This window comes from Python bivittatus, unplaced genomic scaffold (genome assembly GCF_059951505.1).
Source record: "Python bivittatus isolate LINGU-HERP-01145 unplaced genomic scaffold, Pbiv_v1 ctg000090_np1212, whole genome shotgun sequence".
NCBI classification, from domain to species: domain Eukaryota; kingdom Metazoa; phylum Chordata; class Lepidosauria; order Squamata; family Pythonidae; genus Python; species Python bivittatus.
Genome location: NW_028277046.1, coordinates 5,598,844 through 5,618,604, shown reverse-complemented (window position 1 = coordinate 5,618,604; position 19,761 = coordinate 5,598,844). Strand labels below are relative to the sequence as shown.

At 49.4% G+C, this 19,761-nt stretch overlaps 1 protein-coding gene across 4 annotated transcripts in view; it reads left to right on the top strand.

Annotated features, from left to right (window-relative positions):
* The window catches only part of PAX7 (paired box 7), an 82,107-nt gene that overhangs the window by 34,325 nt on the left and 28,021 nt on the right, over positions 1-19,761 (top strand). For all 4 annotated transcript variants that reach the window (XM_088136863.1, XM_088136861.1, XM_088136862.1 and 1 more), the window contains exons 5-7: positions 10,421-10,620; positions 17,300-17,465; positions 18,367-18,563. In XM_088136863.1, coding sequence (XP_087992989.1) covers positions 10,421-10,620; positions 17,300-17,465; positions 18,367-18,563 — 563 coding nt within the window. The remainder of the gene's footprint in view (positions 1-10,420; positions 10,621-17,299; positions 17,466-18,366; positions 18,564-19,761) is intronic.

Genomic DNA, 19,761 nt, shown 5'->3' with positions numbered 1-19,761 from the left:
CCCCAATGCTTAACCTGTCACACCTGTTCTGTTCTGTCATTTCTTTGCAACGCACACTTTTTTTGCAGCTTCCTCAATGTTGTGCCTTCCAGGTGGGTTAGGGAGGACCACAGTGCCCATTATGCCAGCTGGCCAGATGGGAGCTGTGGTCTTCAGATGCCAGGTTAGTGCCAACGGCTTTTACAGGTCAAGATGAAGGAGTTTCTTCCCCTTAGCTTCTTGGAGTTGTGCAATCTCATATCCCTCCATTCTTCAAGTCCAAAGAGAAAAGTTTTGGAGGCTTCAAATAGGAAGATATTTGCCTAGCATGGTCTGAGGGTTGCTTCCCTGGGCAGGGGGTGGGGTTAGAAGACCCCCTAAGCTTTCCTCTATGAACTGCAGACTGTCCTAGGAGAAGACATCCGTCTCCATACCCTGGAAGATGTTTTGAGCAACCGGACAAGCTTCAAGTTTGCTTCCAGATGTCTCTGGATCAAGGCTCTTGGCTTCTAACCCCCTCTCTGCCCAAGGGGCAGAAGAGCATCTCTTGGTTTGGGCCGAGAGCAGAAAACGGGTGCAGTTCCCACACCTGTGTCCCAGGTGCACGAGCTACGCAAGGCGGCTGGAGGGGGTGGGAAGAGGCCAGGTATGAATCAACCCGTGCAGTTAAACAAAACGTGGTTTCTTCTAGTCCTCTAGATGTGCCAGGGGGCTTGGCTGAGACCACAAAACGTTGCCAGGAGTAGAAGGAGATCTCTCGCTGGGTTCCTCCCCCCACACCCTTTAAGAGTGCCCTTTTATTTACTTCTTAAGCCCACCTAACCCCATCGGGCTTCACTTAAGCTGATGTACCTATGAGCGAGGGGGGATCTTTGGGGAAAGGGGCGTTTGAAATGCTTTAGATATGGAAATCTTGACCAGTTGTTTGTAATTTTCTACCCACCAATAACCTGAACCTGATGGACTCAGAGTTTCTGAGCCTCAACATGGTTTCCTACCTCCGAAACAATTGGAGTCCATCCAGAGTTTTGGAAGCAAATGATTTCCATAGGAGACCAAAGGAGTGGGGTGGGGGGAGAGTCTGGAGGGGTAGAAACAGGCAGGGTCTTTCTCTTCTTTCCTTTCTAAGGGATGTGCTTCCTCCCCGTTTGGGGACACTCTCCCACTGTTTGGAAATAACCTTTTTCTTGTTGTTCTTATACACCGAGGGTGAAAGAAGGCGCTCTTTTAGTCCGCTCCATCTTATTAAAAGGCACAAGCATTTAAAAAGGGCTGCGAGGATTTTTGGCTACCCTCGTCTCACCCCGCTCTCCTTCCGTAAGCGCTTCGGTGCGCGAGTGTGAAAACAAACCCACCTAATTACAGAGGATTACATTTTGCAGCGAAGGAGAGGTTGGAGCAATAATAGCCGAGCCGTAACCGACGGGGTGGGACATGTTTGGGATTTGAGTGGGATTTCAAGGCCTCTTCCTTTCATCCTGGGCTCCACCCCCCTTTAGGGATGCTCGGCCCTGATTCCAAACAGAATTTGCTAAGCTAACGCGGTGCGCATCTGTGTCCGTCTCTCCGGAGCCGCGGCGCAAAGCCGTTCGGATCGGAGGTCTTGCAACGGGGGTGCGTCGAGATGTGGCTGCCCTGTTTGCTCTTGATCACCTCCAAATCCACGACAGCAGGATAACCAGGTGGGCAGAGCAGGTGGCCTTTTGCATCAGAGCTGGCCGCTGGCCCGAGCAGAGAAATGCGGCCGTAATGCGTGGCTTGGTCAAGGGGTTTGGGTAATCCCATGCCTGATCTCCTTCCTTGGAATGAGGCTCTCCTCTTCGGCCCCGGCTGTTTCCCTTGATCTTTCCCTCCCTCTGTCCGCTGACCAGGCCGAGACCTGGGAACTGACCGTCCATTTAAGGAATGCGGCTCGTCTCCAACTCCCAGCAACCTCAGCCACAGAGGAGGGCTGCTGGGACTTGTAGTTTAGCCACACCTGGGGGCACCCAGAAGAAGAGCCACGTTGGCCTCACCGGCCAAGACTCTCATCCCCGAGTGCCGCAGCCCCGTGGGTCTCCTTCGCCCCTTTGAGTCAACTCTTCCAGCCCTTCCTCTGCAGCCCCTTCCCACTTTCCGCCCCCCGCCCCCTTCCCTTGGCAAACCCAGAAGGCAGCATCCTCTGGCCGCCACGAAGTGTCAGCGTGACTTAATACGTACCGCTAATTAAGAAATAAGTCGCTGGGCTGGTTCCACGGCAATCATTTAACGGAGTTTACTAACCACGGTCGGCTGCCTCAAAAATCATCATTATACCATGGCACTTACGGGCATAAAATTTCTCGTTTTCTGCTTTTCACCGGCCTCACCCTGGAATCTTGGTCGGGCTTTATTTATAAATTTGCACTCAAACAATAGCGATAAACCCATTCCCAGAGTGTTACAAATCAGAAATTTGTCGACGTGTTCCCCCACCGCCCGCCACCTTCCATGGGCGAAGTTCCTTCTTTGCTTGGGAACTGGGGCCAGCTGGGAAAAAGGGTCTGGGGGGGCGGGGGGGCGGGATGAAGATTGATTGGAGCCGACTGGGGGGCGGTGGGGGGGAGGAAAGTTAAATCGCAGCCTGTGGAAGAGGATCCCCTGTTGTAAGGAGTGACTCTCTTGAGCCTTCAAAGGGAGGATGTTTCTCTAACCATCTTGGTTTGCATCCTTGCAAAAGACACTTAAACCCCGGATCTGTGGGTGCTGGCTTGGAATGAGGCCCCACTGGGGCCAGTACTGCTCACCCCCTGCCGGAAGAGGCCGTAGCCCCCCAGGGTGGACAGTCCACGCCCCACCTGCCCCAGACTCCCCCCCGCCCCTCGCTCCCCATATCCTTCCAGCAGGATTTGCTGCTGGAAACCAAAGATGCTTCTTTGCAACAGCCGTAGCCTGGATGGCAAGGTTTATTTTAATGCACAGTGCTCTTTAGAAGGGACTGGGGAGGGGGGTTGTTTCCTGGGGATTTTTAATTTTTTTTTTAAAGTTTCGGGTTTTCAGCGTGGTTCCCCCCTTGCGGTGGCCTCTGCAGGCCTCTACTTGGCAAAAGAGGGTTTTGAGGGTTGGGAGAACCTCAACATCAGCCCCTCTTTTGGGGTGGGGTCCACAGAAGCACATTTCCAGCGTCCCCCAGCGGTGTCTTGTTCAGGCAGCTTTGTTGGAATTAGCATGAATGGGACAATGTTTTTATTACACGTTCATCCTTCCCTTATTTTTTTGGGAAAAAAAAAAACTGGTTGAACATTTCCATGTTTTCCTTTCCCCAAATCTCCAACCAAGTTTTCTTCCTCCGTTTATTTTATTTCTTCAACCCTCCCCTCGCTTTCCTCTAAGGATCCTTCCTCCTCCCGTCATAGCCAGGTGGATTCTGCCTTCTGGCCTCCTTTCTCCACCAAATGTTCTCACCCACCCTTTGCTCCTGAGGCTTCCCAAAACGGTCCCGTCCAAGGGCGTTGCAATACTCATCATTTGCTTCAAGGTGGGGAAAACCTGCCAGAGGAAAGAGAAGAACCCTGCCCCTATCGTGGGACCCTTTTATTAAAATGCCAAGCCAGCATGGAAGGATAATGGTCTAGGAGGGGGTAAAATCAGGTCTCTTTCAAATCAGCCTTCAGTCCCCATGTAGCCTACCCCTGTTTAGCTAGGAAGATCCAACCGCTCCCTTTTTTGCAAGCTAGAGTGTCCCACTTCAAGACTGGCAAGGAGGGCAATCAAAAAGGGCCCAAAATCTACGTGCAACAGGACGGCCTCACCTGGTTTCACCTTGGAAGGGTCTCTCCCTACGGGATACATTACTCAACCTGGCAGTTGACAGAATATATCTCTTTAGGGGGAGGATATAACTTATTTCCTTTGCAAATCCATATTCTTCCTCTTCTGGTCTTCACAAACAGGATAGAAAGCTGCTGAAGGTTTGGTGGGATTCATTCCTTCAACTTGGCGTCCTTACCTGTGACAATTCCAGCTTGATATTGCTAAATATCCAACCAAGTTTGCACCACTGAATTGGATTTGCTATTTCTTTTTCCCAAGCACATTCCTCATTTTGGTAGACAGGAAGAACACGGTTCTCTCCACGCTGGCCTTAGTCAAAGGGGCCTGTTGATTGACAAAGTTGACTTCTGTTCTGCTCATTTTCCTATAGGGACTAACCAGAAATCACACATGTCTTCATAGGCATGGCAAGAAAGGGAAACAAATCCGTCCATCCTTAAGCGATATACCGTGTGAGGTTAATTGTGCCAATAATGAAGCCTTGTGTAAAGCAGTTTGTGATGTAAATCTCAAGATTTGCCTTTAGGGCCCTCTCAACTGTCTTGGTCCTTCCTGGACTCTCATTTCAATTACGCCGTAGCTCGTTCACACTGAACCTTAAAACCAATTAGGGTAACTGAATGGCTGTGTCCAAACTGAACATCCTGTGTCCAAACAGTGTGATAAGCTGGTTCACACAACTTGTTTCAACAAGCGGCCGCGTCTCGTGATACCGTGAATCCCAAACCATCCAACCCTATTTCAGCCTAGCTTAGGGTGTCACCCAAGGAGAGATTTATTCCAAGAAAAATGACAGTAGAGTATACATTTGGTGAACGTGTCTAGCTGCTTTTGAAGCACTTCGAAAGGAGATTTCCCCAACTCCATTTATTCTGTTTTTTTAGGAACTGCAGAAGAGAAAGAAAGGAGACGTAGATCTCCCGGTTTGTCCCCTGGTGAATTAATCCTAAGCTTAAATCATAAGAGACGCCTCTTACTAAGCCATGATGGTTGAATCTTGCTTTTAATTTCGGTTGATTCCCTCCTGTATTTCAGAACAGGTCGGCACTCACTTTTGCCTCTTCTAGAGTTACATGGAGCATATTAAAAGGACTTTACCCTAAACTCATTTCTCCCTAATATTTCAGCACAGAAGCCCCCCCGGGGTTGTCCTGCTGAGAGTGAATTTTACCCCATTCACGGTTGCAAGACAGCGCTCAAAGCTTTCCCTATTTAAAACGAGTTTGCTCTTGACTTATTTGACGACGACAAATTTGCTCGTTGATTCTAATTCTTTGAATTAGACTCAACAAGTCCTGTATTGCCTGAGGAATAGGCATTTTGCCTCTCGTGTGAGATATTCCAGGTAGAAAGACGGACTCTCAGACCAACCTAAGCTCTTTTCATTGCTTGTTCAGTGCATCATCTGCAGAAAAATCTGGAGTTTGTTTGTTTTAATTACAAAAAAACTAGATTGCTTGCATGTATGGGCAAATCTGTTGTTTAGACATCCGTCCTCCATTTTACTCCTTTCAAAAACAGGGGCGTGAAGCTTGCAAAGCAGGGCAGGGGGTGGACCTAAATTTAAGGAGTTGGGTCAAAAGATGGGTAGAATTACAGTCTGTTGTTGGCAAGGGGCCGCAAGGTCTGCATCTGAAAAGCACCGTTCCTGGGGTCTTCAAAATCTGGAAAGAGGGAAACGCTCGCTTTTATTTTGGGGAGAAATAAGTTCATCTTGATGTTTTTCTGAGGTCCTGGCCCCCTTCCTCCTCCTCCTCCTCCTCCTCCCTCTGCCGACCCTCCTTGCCGCCCCCATCCCATCGCCTTTTCCAGGCCACTGAAGAAGGCTTTTAATATTCAAGCCATACCTTCTCTCCTGAAGCCGCACCGAGGAGCTGACATCCCCCAGTTTATTGATATCACTTGTGGGCCTGTCAGCAGCACATTCAGCCACTAATGGCCCCCCAAGGTGCCCGTCCAGGCAGTTCTAAAGAGATTCGGACCAAAAAAAGAAAAAAATTAAATAAATGCCCGTTGGGGAGATCTTTTTTTTTTGTCCAAGGTGAGACAATGCAGGCGAGAGAAAAGGCCACAGATGACGGGTGATAAAGAGCCCAGCGACGCAGGAATATCTTTCTTTTCACTTCGCACCCCAGTTCTTTTTTTCTGTCACTTCCATTCTCTCCTCCCTCTTTTTTGCTTTCTCCTCTGGGAAGGAAGAATGGCGGAGGGTTCAGATGCAAACGACTGTCCCTCTCTTTGTTGGATTTTGTTTTTCTTTTAAAGCCAGCTCCCTTCGTAAGCCCTTCCTTCCTTCCTTCCTTCCTTCCTTCCTTCCTTCCATCCATCCATCCATCCATCCATCCATCCATCCTTCCTTCTTCTCCCTCCCTCCGTCCCTCCCCCTTCCTTCCTTCCTTCCTTCCTTCCTTCCTTCCTTCCTTCCTTCCTTCCTTCCTTCCTTCCTTCCCTCCCGCCCCCCTCCCTCCCTTTTTCTCCTTCCTTCCTTCCTTCCTTCCTTCCTTCCTTCCTTCCTTCTCCCTCCCTCCCTCCCTTTTTCTCCCTTCCTTCCTTCCTTCCTTCCTTCCTTCCTTCCCGCCCCCCTCCCTCCCTTTTTCTCCTTCCTTCCTTCCTTCCTTCCTTCCTTCCTTCCTTCCTTCCTTCCTTCCTTCCTTCCCTCCCCCCCCTCTTTTTCTCCTTCCTTCCTTCCTTCCTTCCTTCCTTCCTTCCTTCCTTCCTTCCTTCCTTCCTTCCTTTTCCTTTCTATTTCCTTCCTTCCTTCCTTCCCTCCCCCTCTCTTTTTCTCCTTCCTTCCTTCCTTCCTTCCTTCCTTCCTTCCTTCCTTCCTTCCTTCCTTCCTTCCTTCCTTCCTTCCTTCTCCTTTCTATTTCCTTCCTTCCTTCCCACCCCCCACTCTTTTTCTCCTTCCTTCCTTCCTTCCTTCCTTCCTTCCTCCCTCCCTCCCTCCCTCCCCTCTCAGTCTACTTTGCTCCCATCCTTCCAAAATGTGGGTCAGTTGATATTCTAGCAAGAAGGGTGGAGGAAAGAAAGATGGAGTTGAGAAGAAAGGAACCAAAGGAATGGTCCTGGGTCACAACCAAGTTGAGGTTGATTGCAAGTTTGGGAAGCAGTGCTTGGGTTCGTATGTTGTCCTATAGACAGCTTTGCTCAGCTGTCAGCCACAATTGGTGTCCTTCACATGTCAACCTAAGCTGTAAACCTTGATTTACAAGCCCTTTGATGTTGGCTTTGTACAACCAGCCCCAGTAAAACCCAAGAAAACACAATTTAGATTAGCATGTGGCATGAATTCTACTAGTGGGAGACAACGGCTGGTGTTTTTTGGCATCTCTGCTTTGCTTCCATGGAGAAGGCCCATTGATACATCACTTGTGGAAGGTCCCAAGTCTTCCATTCAAGAGACCATTGCCCTCTTGAGAAGTCCACCAGCTGAAGTAGTCCAGGGTGGCTTGGAAAAGCTTCAGAGAGTAATTTGGCTCTGTGGATTGAAGCTTTGGCTCTTGGAAAAGGATTTGGCTCTTGGAAAAGCTTCAAATGTAATTTGGCCCTGTGGATTGAAGTTTGGGTCCAAATGCTGTCATTTCAACCTGACATCTTAGAGCTGGGTCAGGTGACCTTCCCAGCTTCCAAGCCTATGTTGAGAACCATCTGGGCAAAGCTGCCCTTGGGTACAGGAGGGTGACCTCTCTCCATTGGCACCAGCGCACAGCGGAATCGATCCTTTGGCGACCCACCGGGACCAACACTGCAGACAAAGAGGGGGATCTTCTACAGAACGTGACTTCTCTGTTCCACCAAATCCCCCTCTTGTAAACTCCAGAATGGGCATTGCCTTGAAACGCAGCTTCGGTTACAGCTGGCCAGTTCGGGGCCTGATCAGAGAGCTGCGTCGGCCATCCACACAACGCCTCTGACGCAAAAGCGTTACCGGAGACGCTCGTCCCCAGCTGAGCTTTAAATGACTTTTTCATTTTCCTGGACCCGCCGCCCCGTCTGTTTGGTATTCTCAGGCCGCCTTGCTGATGCGTTCTCATTCTGCTCGAGCCGAATTACTAGATTAAAACGCATATCAACGATTACGCTCTCTCTCTCTCTCTCTCTCTCTCTCTATATATATATATATATATATTTTTTTTTTTTTCTGCAGCTCCAGGTTTCACGCCGTGCGAAACCTTAAACTATGTTAAACTGTAATCAGAACTGCCTGAAGGGTGGGAGTGGGAGACAGGAAGGACAGGTTGGAACAGAAGAAACTGAAATAAATCACAACCAATTCATTCTTTGTTGGGTAGATTCAGGGCAGATGGAGGAGACTAGGATACAACGCAGTGCCTTGCCAGTTAAAAAATACGCGTCGGGTAGAGTAGTTTTTATTTTGCAGAATATTATTCTGTCCAGACCCCCGCTTTGTTTCTCTTGCGGTGGTTGGAAGCTCTTTGGAAGTCAGTTTAAGAAGGATGCGTTTGCATTTTGGGGCATTTATTAGCTATCTCGATGTGCTTCTTTGAAGAAATGCAAGCCGATCGATCGGGAGGTTACCTGGGACGGCACAAAACACGGGCTGTTTTTCATCGGCTGTCCCAATAGCAGGGAGGAGGAGGAGGATTCATCCTGTGTTTACAGGGCAGGAAACACCGATGGCAGTTGTGTTGTCCAACAGTGTCGAAAGATTCCTCATTAAGGGCTGTCTGCCCAGAATCAGCAACTCTTGCCACCAGCTGTTCCAGCAGCAGCAGCAGCTTCTCCTCGTGTCCTCTCACCAATTGCAACTCCCAGAATCTGCAGCCGGCGCGGCTGCTTTGACCGGGAATTTGGCAAGCATGCTTCAGGTTGGAGCTGAACTCTGCGCTGAATTCTCGGGGGAAAGAATTAGAAATATCCAGATGGGACCAGGAGAGACGGGCGAGGGGAAAGGGAGAGCGGGCGACCAGGCTGTCTCCAATCTGCCTCCGAATACGCAGGCAATCCAGGTTCTCTCTTAATGAATGCGCCTCCATGTCCAGCCAGACTAGCAAATCCTTCCAGGCTGCTGAAGGGTTCTTGAGGTCCTCGGTGCTCCTGGAGGGTTTGTGCAAAGTTGGAGGGTCTCACCGTGGCCAATTTCTGCCTAATCCTGTTGATTAATTTAACTTTAAGGGTCCCTCTGAAGTGAGGAAAGCGTTGCATGGAGGGGAACAGAGGGAAGGCGGATGGGAAAACCTCTTCCTTCTCGTGTGGGGGGGTAGATCCCGGGAGGAAATTGCATTCTGGAGTAGCTCTGGAATACCTTTCATCAACCCAACCAGAGTGAGGGGAACAATCCAGATGGAGCCGTTCGTGGTCAAGACTTTGGAAGAGAGACCCATGGCTTTTGGTAAACCTACTCCAAGTAGGACCAAGTTCTGGGTCCTCTCCACCTCTCAGCTGGGTTCAGACAGCCAAGAAGCTTGATGATTAGCGTTGCTGTAGCCGAATGTGCCGTGCAAATACTTTGGATTCGTTGATGGACCCAGATCTTGGTCAAACCCAGAACGTGAGCCTCTTTGGTGTCCTGGTCAAAGGCCCTGTTGTGTCAATGGGACACACCCATTGAGTCCAGTCTCTTGGAAAATACAGTGCTGTCTCTCTTCTGAGCCCAACCTACCTCACGGGGATGTTGTGGGGCTCAGAGGAGGCAGGACCCCCCTATACGCTGCCTTGACCTTTGTGAGGAAATAGACATACAGTAATAAATGAAATACAAAATGGTCTCTTTCATCTAGCAGAGGTTGGTAGGACTGTCTGAATGCTCTCCAAAGTATTTTGGCAAAAAGGAGGGCGATCAGATTCAGGGCTGCAACACTCCAGCCAGACACTGGAGGGCAGGAAAGTACTTTTATTTTTCCTATCGGCGGGCTGCTGCCACCTGGTGATCACCTGCATTGTTGCAGCCCAGTTTTCATAGCTCTAGCAAAAGGCCTTTCCCAGTTTTACCCTCTTGAGGATGGGGTGTGGCCCCTCCATCATGCACTAGAGGACAGCGGCCCCGACTTTGGAATAGCAAAGACCAGCCTGGGAGGATCAAGATTGTAACTCCTCAATTTTGGGGGCCTTATTTCTATCTCCGTCCTAAGCCTTAATTTACACCTCTCCTAATCTTCTTAGCTCTATAACAATTGTTTTCCTAATAGGTCAGTCTGTTCAGGTCTCATTCTAGATAGAAATATTGAATACAATAGCTTAAAATGTTGCAGTTGTTATTGCAGTCTCCTATATATACCTTTACAATCTCCTATATATACCTGTACACACCCATTCTTTTTCTTTAATGCTTTTGTTTGGGCCATTGTTTATTTTTCTTTATAGCTCAGTATTTTTTATTGTTTACCTTTTCATTTGGCCTATCTCTGGCTTTTTCTGGCCTGACCTCGTGTGGGCTGGGCGGAATTAGCCTGGAAAAAGTTGGGATGAATCTAGGGAGCGCGGTTGCATTTCCATAATCGTATTGATTCATTAGTCCCTTCATGAATCTGACCTGGTGAATCACTCTAAGGAGCATCTCCTGAAACTGAAATGTCTTTTTGCAAACCTGGGAATCTGAGCCTGTTCCCCCGTTGTCCCGTCGCTCAGTTGCGCCCTGTCCAGCGTGGCTCCCGTTTCTAACCCCATTTTTCTCTTCTCTGTTCCCCAGGCAGTAGATTGGATGAAGGATCTGATGTTGAATCCGAACCTGACCTTCCCCTGAAGCGCAAACAGCGTCGGAGCCGGACAACTTTCACGGCGGAGCAACTGGAAGAGTTGGAAAAGGCGTTCGAAAGGACCCATTATCCAGATATTTACACCCGGGAAGAGCTAGCTCAGAGGACGAAGCTCACAGAGGCACGAGTCCAGGTCAGCAAAGCCGTCTGTAGGAGGAGGAAGAGGGGGGAAAGATGTGGGAAAATGCATGGGATGGGGTGCCAAGGATGAGCTAAGAAAAGGAATCTCCCATCGCTTGTTTGGGAGACTCTCTGCAGTCTGGAATCGCCCCAGATTTAACTCCTCTTAAAAATTGAGGAGAAGCACCGTTTCTCCTCGCCTTGTTGTGGGTGAAGAAATTGTCCCCTTCTTTTCTCGGTTGCAGGGTGCAAGCTGTTTCTCTTCCTCCGCCAACCTACTGAGAATTTATTTTAAAAATAAAGCAAAACAGAGGCTCGCGGAGAAGGCCAGAGGGAGGGGAAGAACTCGGTCAACACGGTGCAATTTAAGAGCCCCCGAAACAGTTTGGCCGATAAACCTCAGGTCCCCTTTGTGTGTGCAAACACACCCCAGATGATGGTGGTGAAGCAGGCCAGAGAGGCTGCCAGGGAATTTGTGCATAATGAGACCTTGGCATTTCTGCCAAGAGTTGCTGGGAGTCGGGCATCGTATCAGTTTAATTCATCCTCGTCGTCTCACGGGTTTTTGGGTGGAGAAAGCTTACTTTCTGCACTCTTGTGGGAAGGCTCTGCAGGGCCAGAGATATATTCCAGGGCTTGAGGAAGCAGCAACCTCCAGGGTTTTTAATTTTAATGGTGCATTGGCACGTACAGAGTTCTGCAGTACTGTGCGCCTAAACAGCGCCGCCCTTGGTCTCTTAATGGAGTTGGGGATACTTTGGGCTGGTAATCAGCGCACAAATGCAGTATCCTCACACTGGAGGAAGGTTGGTGGCCAGCAGGCAGATGGCAGGAGATGTTTTAGCAGTGGCAGGATCCTTCTGTCCGAAGCGTTTTGGTGTCCCCATGGCACGGTGAACGGGAGATTTACCTCCAGGACTGGAAGCTGTAATTTCCAGACTTCCTTCTCTTCCCCGGCGTTGTGCTCACTCCTCTTTGCCAGCCTACTTCCAGCAGCTGTTCCTCTCCTTGCATTTCTCATGATTTTCTCATTCCACCCTTCTGGCACCGTCAGCTTCTTCCCACCACTTTTAAGCCTGCGCACCCCCTGCCCCCTTCAAAATTTTCTGGGTATTAAAGAGGATCTTTTTACTGGCTCTTGAGATGCCCTTGATGGCAGAATGGAAAAGCACGGGGCCAAAACCATGTTTTGGTTCCACTGTTCTTCCTTTTTTTTCTTCTTCTTAATGTGTCCTGCAGACACCAGCCTCATCTTGCAGAAAACAACCAGTTTAAACCAATGGAAAACTAGCTGGAGGCAGGTTGATCCTTTAAGTTCTTCTTCAAAACTTGGAGCTTTGTTCAGATTTAAACATCGAACTTCCCAATGGATGAGTAAGACATGACTGTAGGATGGGAATGGGAGGTGTAAATTCGCTTCTTGTTGGGCCCATTCCCCTCCCCAAGCCGTGAGAAGTTTCAAGAGACTATGTTCTGGTTTCTCCAGGACCTAGGTTCCTTCAGCTGTTGTTTGACTACAATACCCAGTAGCCCCAGCCACCCTACTAGTTTAGGACAAGGCAATGCCTTCCCCTGAGTCAGGGGAATAAATTCCCTTTGTCTATCAAGGTATCTTCTCGGCGGGTTGAATTTTAACCCCCTTCATACACCTCTCTTGATTGCTTTTTGGATCTCTACCTTTCAGGCGCGTTAATATTATCGGGGGAAGCAGTTTCAGACCAAATACCATTTAGTTAGGAGCAGGCTGGGTGTGTGCATAGCCTTTTCCCAAGATAAACACAAACTAAACTCTGTTTTTTGGCTTACGGAAGGGCAAGTTGGCTGAAATTGAGAACAGGGTCAAGCGATCCACGGAGCTTTGAAATGACTGTGCTAGAAGCTGAAGGTTTCACTCCTATATGGTTCTAGGAGACCGCAGGAATTCAAGGGTGTAGAGTTTGGAAGATGACCTTGAAGGAAATATGGAGGAATTATTACTTAGGCCAAAAGGGTTGAACCATTTTTAAATCCAAAACAACGAGATAACATTCAGAAGAGGCAGACCCCTCCCTACTTCCTGAAGGCCAACACAATCAGCCTTGCATGATATCGTAGCCCACCTCAATGAAAGTAGTAGAGTTGATGTCCTGGTCTGGTCTACCTGATCCCACACCTCTGGACGGAGCTCTCCTTGCCCTGTTTCCACCTGGTCCTTGCCTTCCCACCCACCTTCCACCCACATCAACTCCTGGATGGAGATTCCTCTCGGCACCTCGTTTGACAGATTGTGGGAGCTGACCCAGAGCTGGTCTAATTTACTCCAGCTTCAACCCAACCGGGAAGCATTTACGCAGCTGCTGTGCTGGAAGGAAAGGGAAACAACTGCACGCTTTCCAAATATTGTCACACATAACATTTATCTTTCCTGCACTTGGATAAAATCGACTAGCTTCCCCACGTGGGTGAATGTGTGCGTTCTGATTAAGTATGTTGCATTCCAGAGCAATGTATGCATTGTGTCATGCATAAGACACATAGAAGGCAGCTTTTTTAGGCCTCTGCTTCAGTGTTAGATTGCAACTCCGTAATTCCTAGAGAAGAATTGGCCATGTTTACTGGGATATATGGAAAGAGCAACCCAACATATCTGGAAGCTTGCGCAAAGAATGAGTCAATTCCAGTGTCCAGCTGGATGCATTTGCTCAAGAAACAGTTCGGTGGTGAATTGCTCTTAAAATAACACGAAGCACAATGTTTGTTAGATAGGGGATGAGTTACTTGGGGTTTGGATCCTAAAGAAGAAGAAAAACAAGTAGGCCTCCTTGAGTCAATCTTGACCTTGACCACCTTCTTAATGACGACGGGTTGATTTCACCAACTCTTTTCAACTTGGATGGGTGGCTTTCAAGAGGAGCAGATGTAGAGAAGTGCAAAATTTGTTTCCTACAGCCCTCCTTCTTCCCTTCTTTGTAGCAAGGAGAAATTTGGGGTTGTCATGCTCAGCTGGTCAGTTTTCAGTCCTAGGACAGGGACAGTGTCTTTATTTAAAAAAAAAAAAATCTTCATTTAATGACTTCTGTCTGCTCAGCCGAGGACTTTCCCGTCTGTTCCATCCCTGGCAGATGGCAGAATCAGAAATCAGGAAAAATGGAAGCAGTGGGGTGGCTTTAAAAGTTGAAGGAACTGGGTGTGCTTGGAAAAGCTTGGAAAAGAGATGACTCATGTATCTGGGGCTGTTCAGATGCCTTCAGAGGGACATTGTCTGGAGAAGAGGGCAACACTTTATGGACGTTGGTGGAATGTTGGGAGAAGCTTTGAGATGGTGGTAGCTGGCTAAAACTAAGCGAAACTCTTGCTCCTGGTCACCTTGAACAGATGCTACATAAATGTTCAACCTTCTGAGTTCTTCTGCACTCGGCAAAAGGTTGGAATAAATGACCTCTGGAAGTCCCTTTAACTAGGCGATGCTGTGAGTTAATGGGGTGTTTTTCTTCTGTCGATTTGCAACTGGGTTCCTTTACCAGCATTTTAGATTTGCGGTGGGCGTATCTTTCCTCCCAAGATGCAGGAACGTTCAAAGAGTAGGGTTGATCTGATCTGGTCAGATGGTTCCCATCGTCAACTCACGGTGGCTTACAGCAAAATAAAGGAAATAAAGCCACTACATTATCGGCAGAGTTGTGCCTCTCCATCGCAAATGGTGTGGGGAGTAAACGAGGGGTCTGTTTTCAATTTTAAAAATATGGGGGTGGGGCTTAGAGAGGGGGTGGAGCTAAGGACTTGCCCTACCATTAGGCAGAAGGATGTGACAAGGGGGTGGCTTTTTGGGGTACTTTTTTGGGGTCGGGCTGGTTTTTTGGGGTGACAGCAACGTGACCGTGTTCGCACGCTGCTCTGCTCTACTTCCCTTAGGGTGGGTTAGGACCCTCAATCATGTTGAATAAAGGCTGATCCAAAGCAAACCTTGGGATCAGTGTGAAAATTCAGCATAGTGGTGGTGGCTTTCCTGTGCTGGTGGAGGACGATGGGAGCTGGAGTCCGAACACTTGGAAGGCTCTGCTTGGGGATGGCTGAATGCTGTGGCTGAATGCTCCCACCAAGGACCGGCCTTCAGCCATCTTGACCATCAACCAATCAAATCTTTATTTTGGTCAAGGACCAGTGGAGATCCTGACCACGAAGACTTCAACGGGGGACCCCGGCGTTTAGAAAGGGGAGCATTTCTGTGGGGTGGGAGCCGGGCTGCCTCCCAACTGCTGACTCGTGCCCCACTTCCTGCTTCTCCTTGGGCTCGGTGTGCCTGAAGCCATGGGTCTCCATCCCGAGATGAGCCATCTATTTATTTTTTGCAACCCAATCCCCATGGCAGGAGACTCTTTTAGCAGCTGATAAAACCTTAGCGGTGATGGAGCGAAAACAGCTTTTCTTTGAAGTGGGTCTTGCATTACCCTTTCCGCTCCTGCCTGTATATTTTATCCGCCCATAAAATGATTTATAAGCATTAAAAGAGAGAGAGAGGGAGGCGTCCGTCAGCTACCGTTCAGAGAATGGGCAAGGGAGAAATATGGCTGGTAGGAACCGCTGGCTGTGTTTTAAATCAGCTGCAGCTTCTTCCAGCAGCCCCCCTCCCCATAAGTAACGGCTGGGTGGTAGGCGGTGAATCCATCTTGGTGGCTCCCCAATTTCCCTTTCTGGGTCAGAAGAACAGCAACAATTGAGCTGGAGAAGAAGCTTTTAAAAATGGCAGGAGACGCCCCTGGGAGGCAGGTCCTTCTGATGGATATGGGTTGTGGCATGCCAAATGGAGCCTCCATGGACAGGGGCAGTAGAGCTTTGAGGGCAGGAAGCAGCCAGGAAAACTCTTAATTTCATTATTCCTAGATAAGCTTCCTGCACTGATGGTCCCTGGAGACAGAATAATAGGCACAGTTTTTATTCTTAAGTTATAGAGGCAGTCCTCACTTAACAACCACCATTGGGACCGCAACATGGTTGTTAAGCGAGACCTCACGTGACCGCGACTTGTGATTTCACTGCCGGCTTCTCCATTGACTCTGCTTATCAGAAGCTGGCTGCGAAGTGTGCAAATGGCAACCATGTGACCGCGAGAGTCAAAGTGAGAAGACTGGTCATAAAGTTACTTTTTCAGCACCGTCGTAACTTGGAATGGTCGCTCAACAGGGCAGTCACTAAACAAGGATTGTCCATATATGAGCTCAGAGTTTGAAGATGCAGGGGTAGGAAGAGAAGAGCGCTGAATGTTTTCAGGACACCCATCCAGAGGACAGTGGCGCCCTCCTGTTCTTTGCCCCCAGCAGCTGGTATTCAGAGATACACTCTGCCTGAACAGGGAGGTTCTGATCTCAGTCGACCTAACTTGATTGGGAAAGCTTCTTGTGCTACTGTGTGCAAAACCCTCTGCCCAGGTTGGGGGTCGATCCGCCCCCTTTGGCTCTCGGCACAGGCCAGTTTCCACGGGTGAAGGAGAGGCGAGGCGCCCTCGTAAACGCCAGTAACCCCACCCCAGTCTGTCCTCCTGACATCTTTGTGTGGGAAGAAGCAGGATATCCCCCAGGGGCCAAATATAAGATAGCATTTTAAATTAATGCCGTCATTCTCCATCCAGCAACGAAGCAACTGCAGATGTGGAAAGCCGTCGGCCGCACCTGCCTTTTCCGTTACATGTCAGCCTGTGCAAAAAAAAAGAAGAAAGAAAGAAAGAAAGAAAGAAAGAAAGAAAGAAAGAAAGAAAGAAAGAAAGAAAGAAAGAAAGAAAGAAAGAAAAAGAAAATCCCAAAATCTAATCCATGGGAAATCTTTGCCCCAGGAAAACTGGGGAAAGAAATCTCTCGTGTCCTGTGCCGATGAAGAGATCGGGGTCTCGAAACCTCTTGCGAATACAAGCCCAGGACGCAGGGATAAAAAAGTGATTTTGCACTCTTTTTCCCCCCAGTTCTCCTTCAGCAAAACAGAGGGGCAGGTTTTACGTGCCAGTCCCCAGCTTGGCAATTTCCCTCGCTTTGCAACTCCTGGAGTTTTTTCCCCCCGTTAGTTTTTCTCCCCCTAAAGCCCCAGTTGCTATGAAATTTAATCACGTTGCTCAGTCTTTGAGGCCTTGGCGATCTTAAGCAGCTGCTTAACTCAACTCTCCTAAAAGTTAAGCTGCCCATTTCTCATCTCATTTCCCACCACCGGCGTCCCCCCACCCCGCCCCGCCCCTCTCTCCAACCCGGGCTGCCCCTGTGAATTGGTGGGTTACAATTTTAAAAAATGAATGCGCTTGGATTAAGCCGCGCAGGTTCAAATAAAGGCGTGCCCAGATTTATGGGAAGAACTGGCACGCCGTTTGCCCACGGATAATGGGCTCGTGTTAATACTGAAAGTTTTGTAGGAAGTCCTAGGAAGGAATGTGGAGAAGGGCGGTTGATGGTCCATTAGAACTTGTCAGAATTAAAGAAAACCCACCTTCGTGCCCTAATCCTCTCTTACTGCTCTCTAGGGCGCATTTTCCTAACAACCGCTCCCTTTTTCCTTATCTGGTGCCCTCCCCTTCTGCCGGACTTCAGCTCCCATCATTCTCAACCTCCCTGAGGATTCTGGGAGTCGTAGTCCAATGCACCGGGAAGGTAGAAGATGCCTTTCTTTTCCCACGGTGATGTTTGACGTGCCGTCAAGGTGCGCAGCCCGTAACGGGCTCCCTCTCTTCTCCCCAGGTGTGGTTCAGCAACCGGAGAGCCCGTTGGCGTAAGCAGGCCGGGGCCAACCAGCTGGCCGCTTTCAACCACCTCCTGCCGGGTGGCTTCCCCCCAGCCGGAATGCCAACGTTGCCCCCCTACCAGCTGCCCGATTCGACGTACCCGACCACGACTCTCTCCCAAGGTGAGCCTCAGAGCCTGCGATCAGACAGAACCCTTTCTGCCTTATTTAATACCCGGTTCCTTTCCCAACTTATCTGTACGACTCAAAGCGATGTATTGAATGCCCCCGGCCCCTTTTTTCCCCAAAAAACCACCGCCCTGGGAGGTGGGTTGGGCCAAATGGGAGCGACCTGTGCAAAGTCACCCAGCCGTTTTTTGGGCTTATGGGAAGGCTGAAATTCTCAATCTCCTGGTTTCTAGCCCAGCCCCTTCCCCACTACTCCAGAATGGCTCCTGTTGGGCTCTTTTGGGGGGTCTTCGGCCAACAGACCAGGTGCCCTCCTCCCATCTTTGCTTCTCTCTGCTCCTAAAGTGTTTTGGGTCCATACTGGATCCTCTAGATCAGTGTTCCTCAACCTTGGTCACTTGAAGATGGGTGGACTTCAACTCCAGAATTGAATGGCTGGGGAATTCTGGGAGCTCTAGATGCTGGATCCTCAAGTAACAGGACTTAAGGTCCTCTGGATTCAGAAGCCGCGTGTAAGGGAGGCTAGCAGACGTCTGCTCCCTCCTCAAATACAGAGTGTTATCCCATTACCCAACCTTTGCTCTATTTCCCCCGTGTTCTGGCTTCCCAGCCTGCAGACCCCGGGGTCTCTCAAGATTTATATTTCGGCTCACTCTGGAGGGCACCTGGCGTTTTCCTCCCCAGGCTTTGCGCCAAGGAAGCAGGGGCAGGTGGACATTTGGGGCTCTGCCGCCGGGGGTCCAAACGTGTTGCTTCTGCAGAAATGCATCGTTTATTTCCTTCTGCGTTGCTTTGCGCTGCGGACTAGCCTGGTGGTCTCCCATCCAACCCAGTCAGCTCCGCAAGGAAGCGGACTCCTGGGCACCATGTCTCACTGGCCCTTCTCTCCCCACAGATGGGGGCAGCACCGTGCACAGGCCCCAACCTCTCCCCCCATCCACCATGCACCAGGGAGGGCTGTCGGCCACCACCGGTGACTCCAACTCTGCCTACGGAGCCCGCCATGGTTTCTCCAGCTATACCGACAGCTTCATGAACCCCACAGCTCCGGCCAATCATATGAATCCCGTCAGTAACGGCCTCTCCCCCCAGGTAAGTCACCCCCGTGTCTTTTAATCCTCTCTGGCCGTCTGCAAACAACACAAGGGGTGCCCTTTGAAGGGCGACCCTTCCTGGGTTGGGTGCTGTGGGGATCCACAGGTCCACAACTGGTGTAGCTCACCGCTTTCAAATATATTGCATTCTGGCAAAGATGGACCCCTAACCCTTCAAGAGGAGGAAAGGTCATTTCTTTTCACTTGACCTCCCTGGCATCCCTCGGACGGCCCTAAACCAGGGCAAAGTCCCCCAGATTTTGCAAAGCACACAATTGTCCTCGTGTCTGTGGATATTGCAACCATCCGAAATCCTGGCTCATCCCTGGACGGAAGGGCTGGTCTGATTTAACCCTGAGTCGCGAGCTTTCACACGGGGTTGGGGAAGCGATGTTAGGGGGCTGAAAAATGTTGAATTTGGTAAGAAAGTGGGAACTTGAGCGCCACTTGGCTTGGGGGAACCTGAGAACCTGAGAATTTCTGCGTCTTTCTTAGCGGTTCCCCACCCCACCTTGGCCTACTTTTGGGTCATTGATGGAGCCAACAAAAGCAGAAATTGAAGAAGGGCCAGACGGGTCTGTCCTGTACCAAGAAGTCCTCAGCATCTCACTCTGGAGGTCGAGGGCTTTCCGACACATACAGTTTAAGCTTGTTTTGTTTTCCAATCGCTGTTTTGAGCAAGGCGCGGGAAAAACTCAAATCCTGAGCATGTGCCAAAGCCCCCTTTCCCCCCAGCCCACTTTTCTACACACCCTGTTTATCAAGGGAGCAGTAAAGTTTGCCAGATGATCACCAGCAGAAAAAAAGGCTTTCCGAGAAGATCGAGACGCCTCCCACTGCATGAGTCTCTTCCTCAATGTGTTTGTTCTGAATTGTTTTCATTGCACCGCGTGGTCTCCTAATGGATTTAAAGATATTCTTACTTCAGCCGTTCTAAGGAGAGGGGTTATAACAATTTATTCTGCTGATTTGCAAAGCACACCTTATAGTTCATTGCTTGGTTTTGTTCTGTTTTTTTAATTTCCGTCAGAATTGGGGTGGTACAGATCTAGAGGAAGAACAATAAAGAAAATAAGCAATAAAGAAAAATAATCGGGGGGTTCAAAATTCAGAGGCTGCGTTGGAAGTTAAAACGGGGCGGGGAGTGTGAAGCGGATTGATTGATTTGATGAATCAGGTTAGTGAAAACCAGGAAT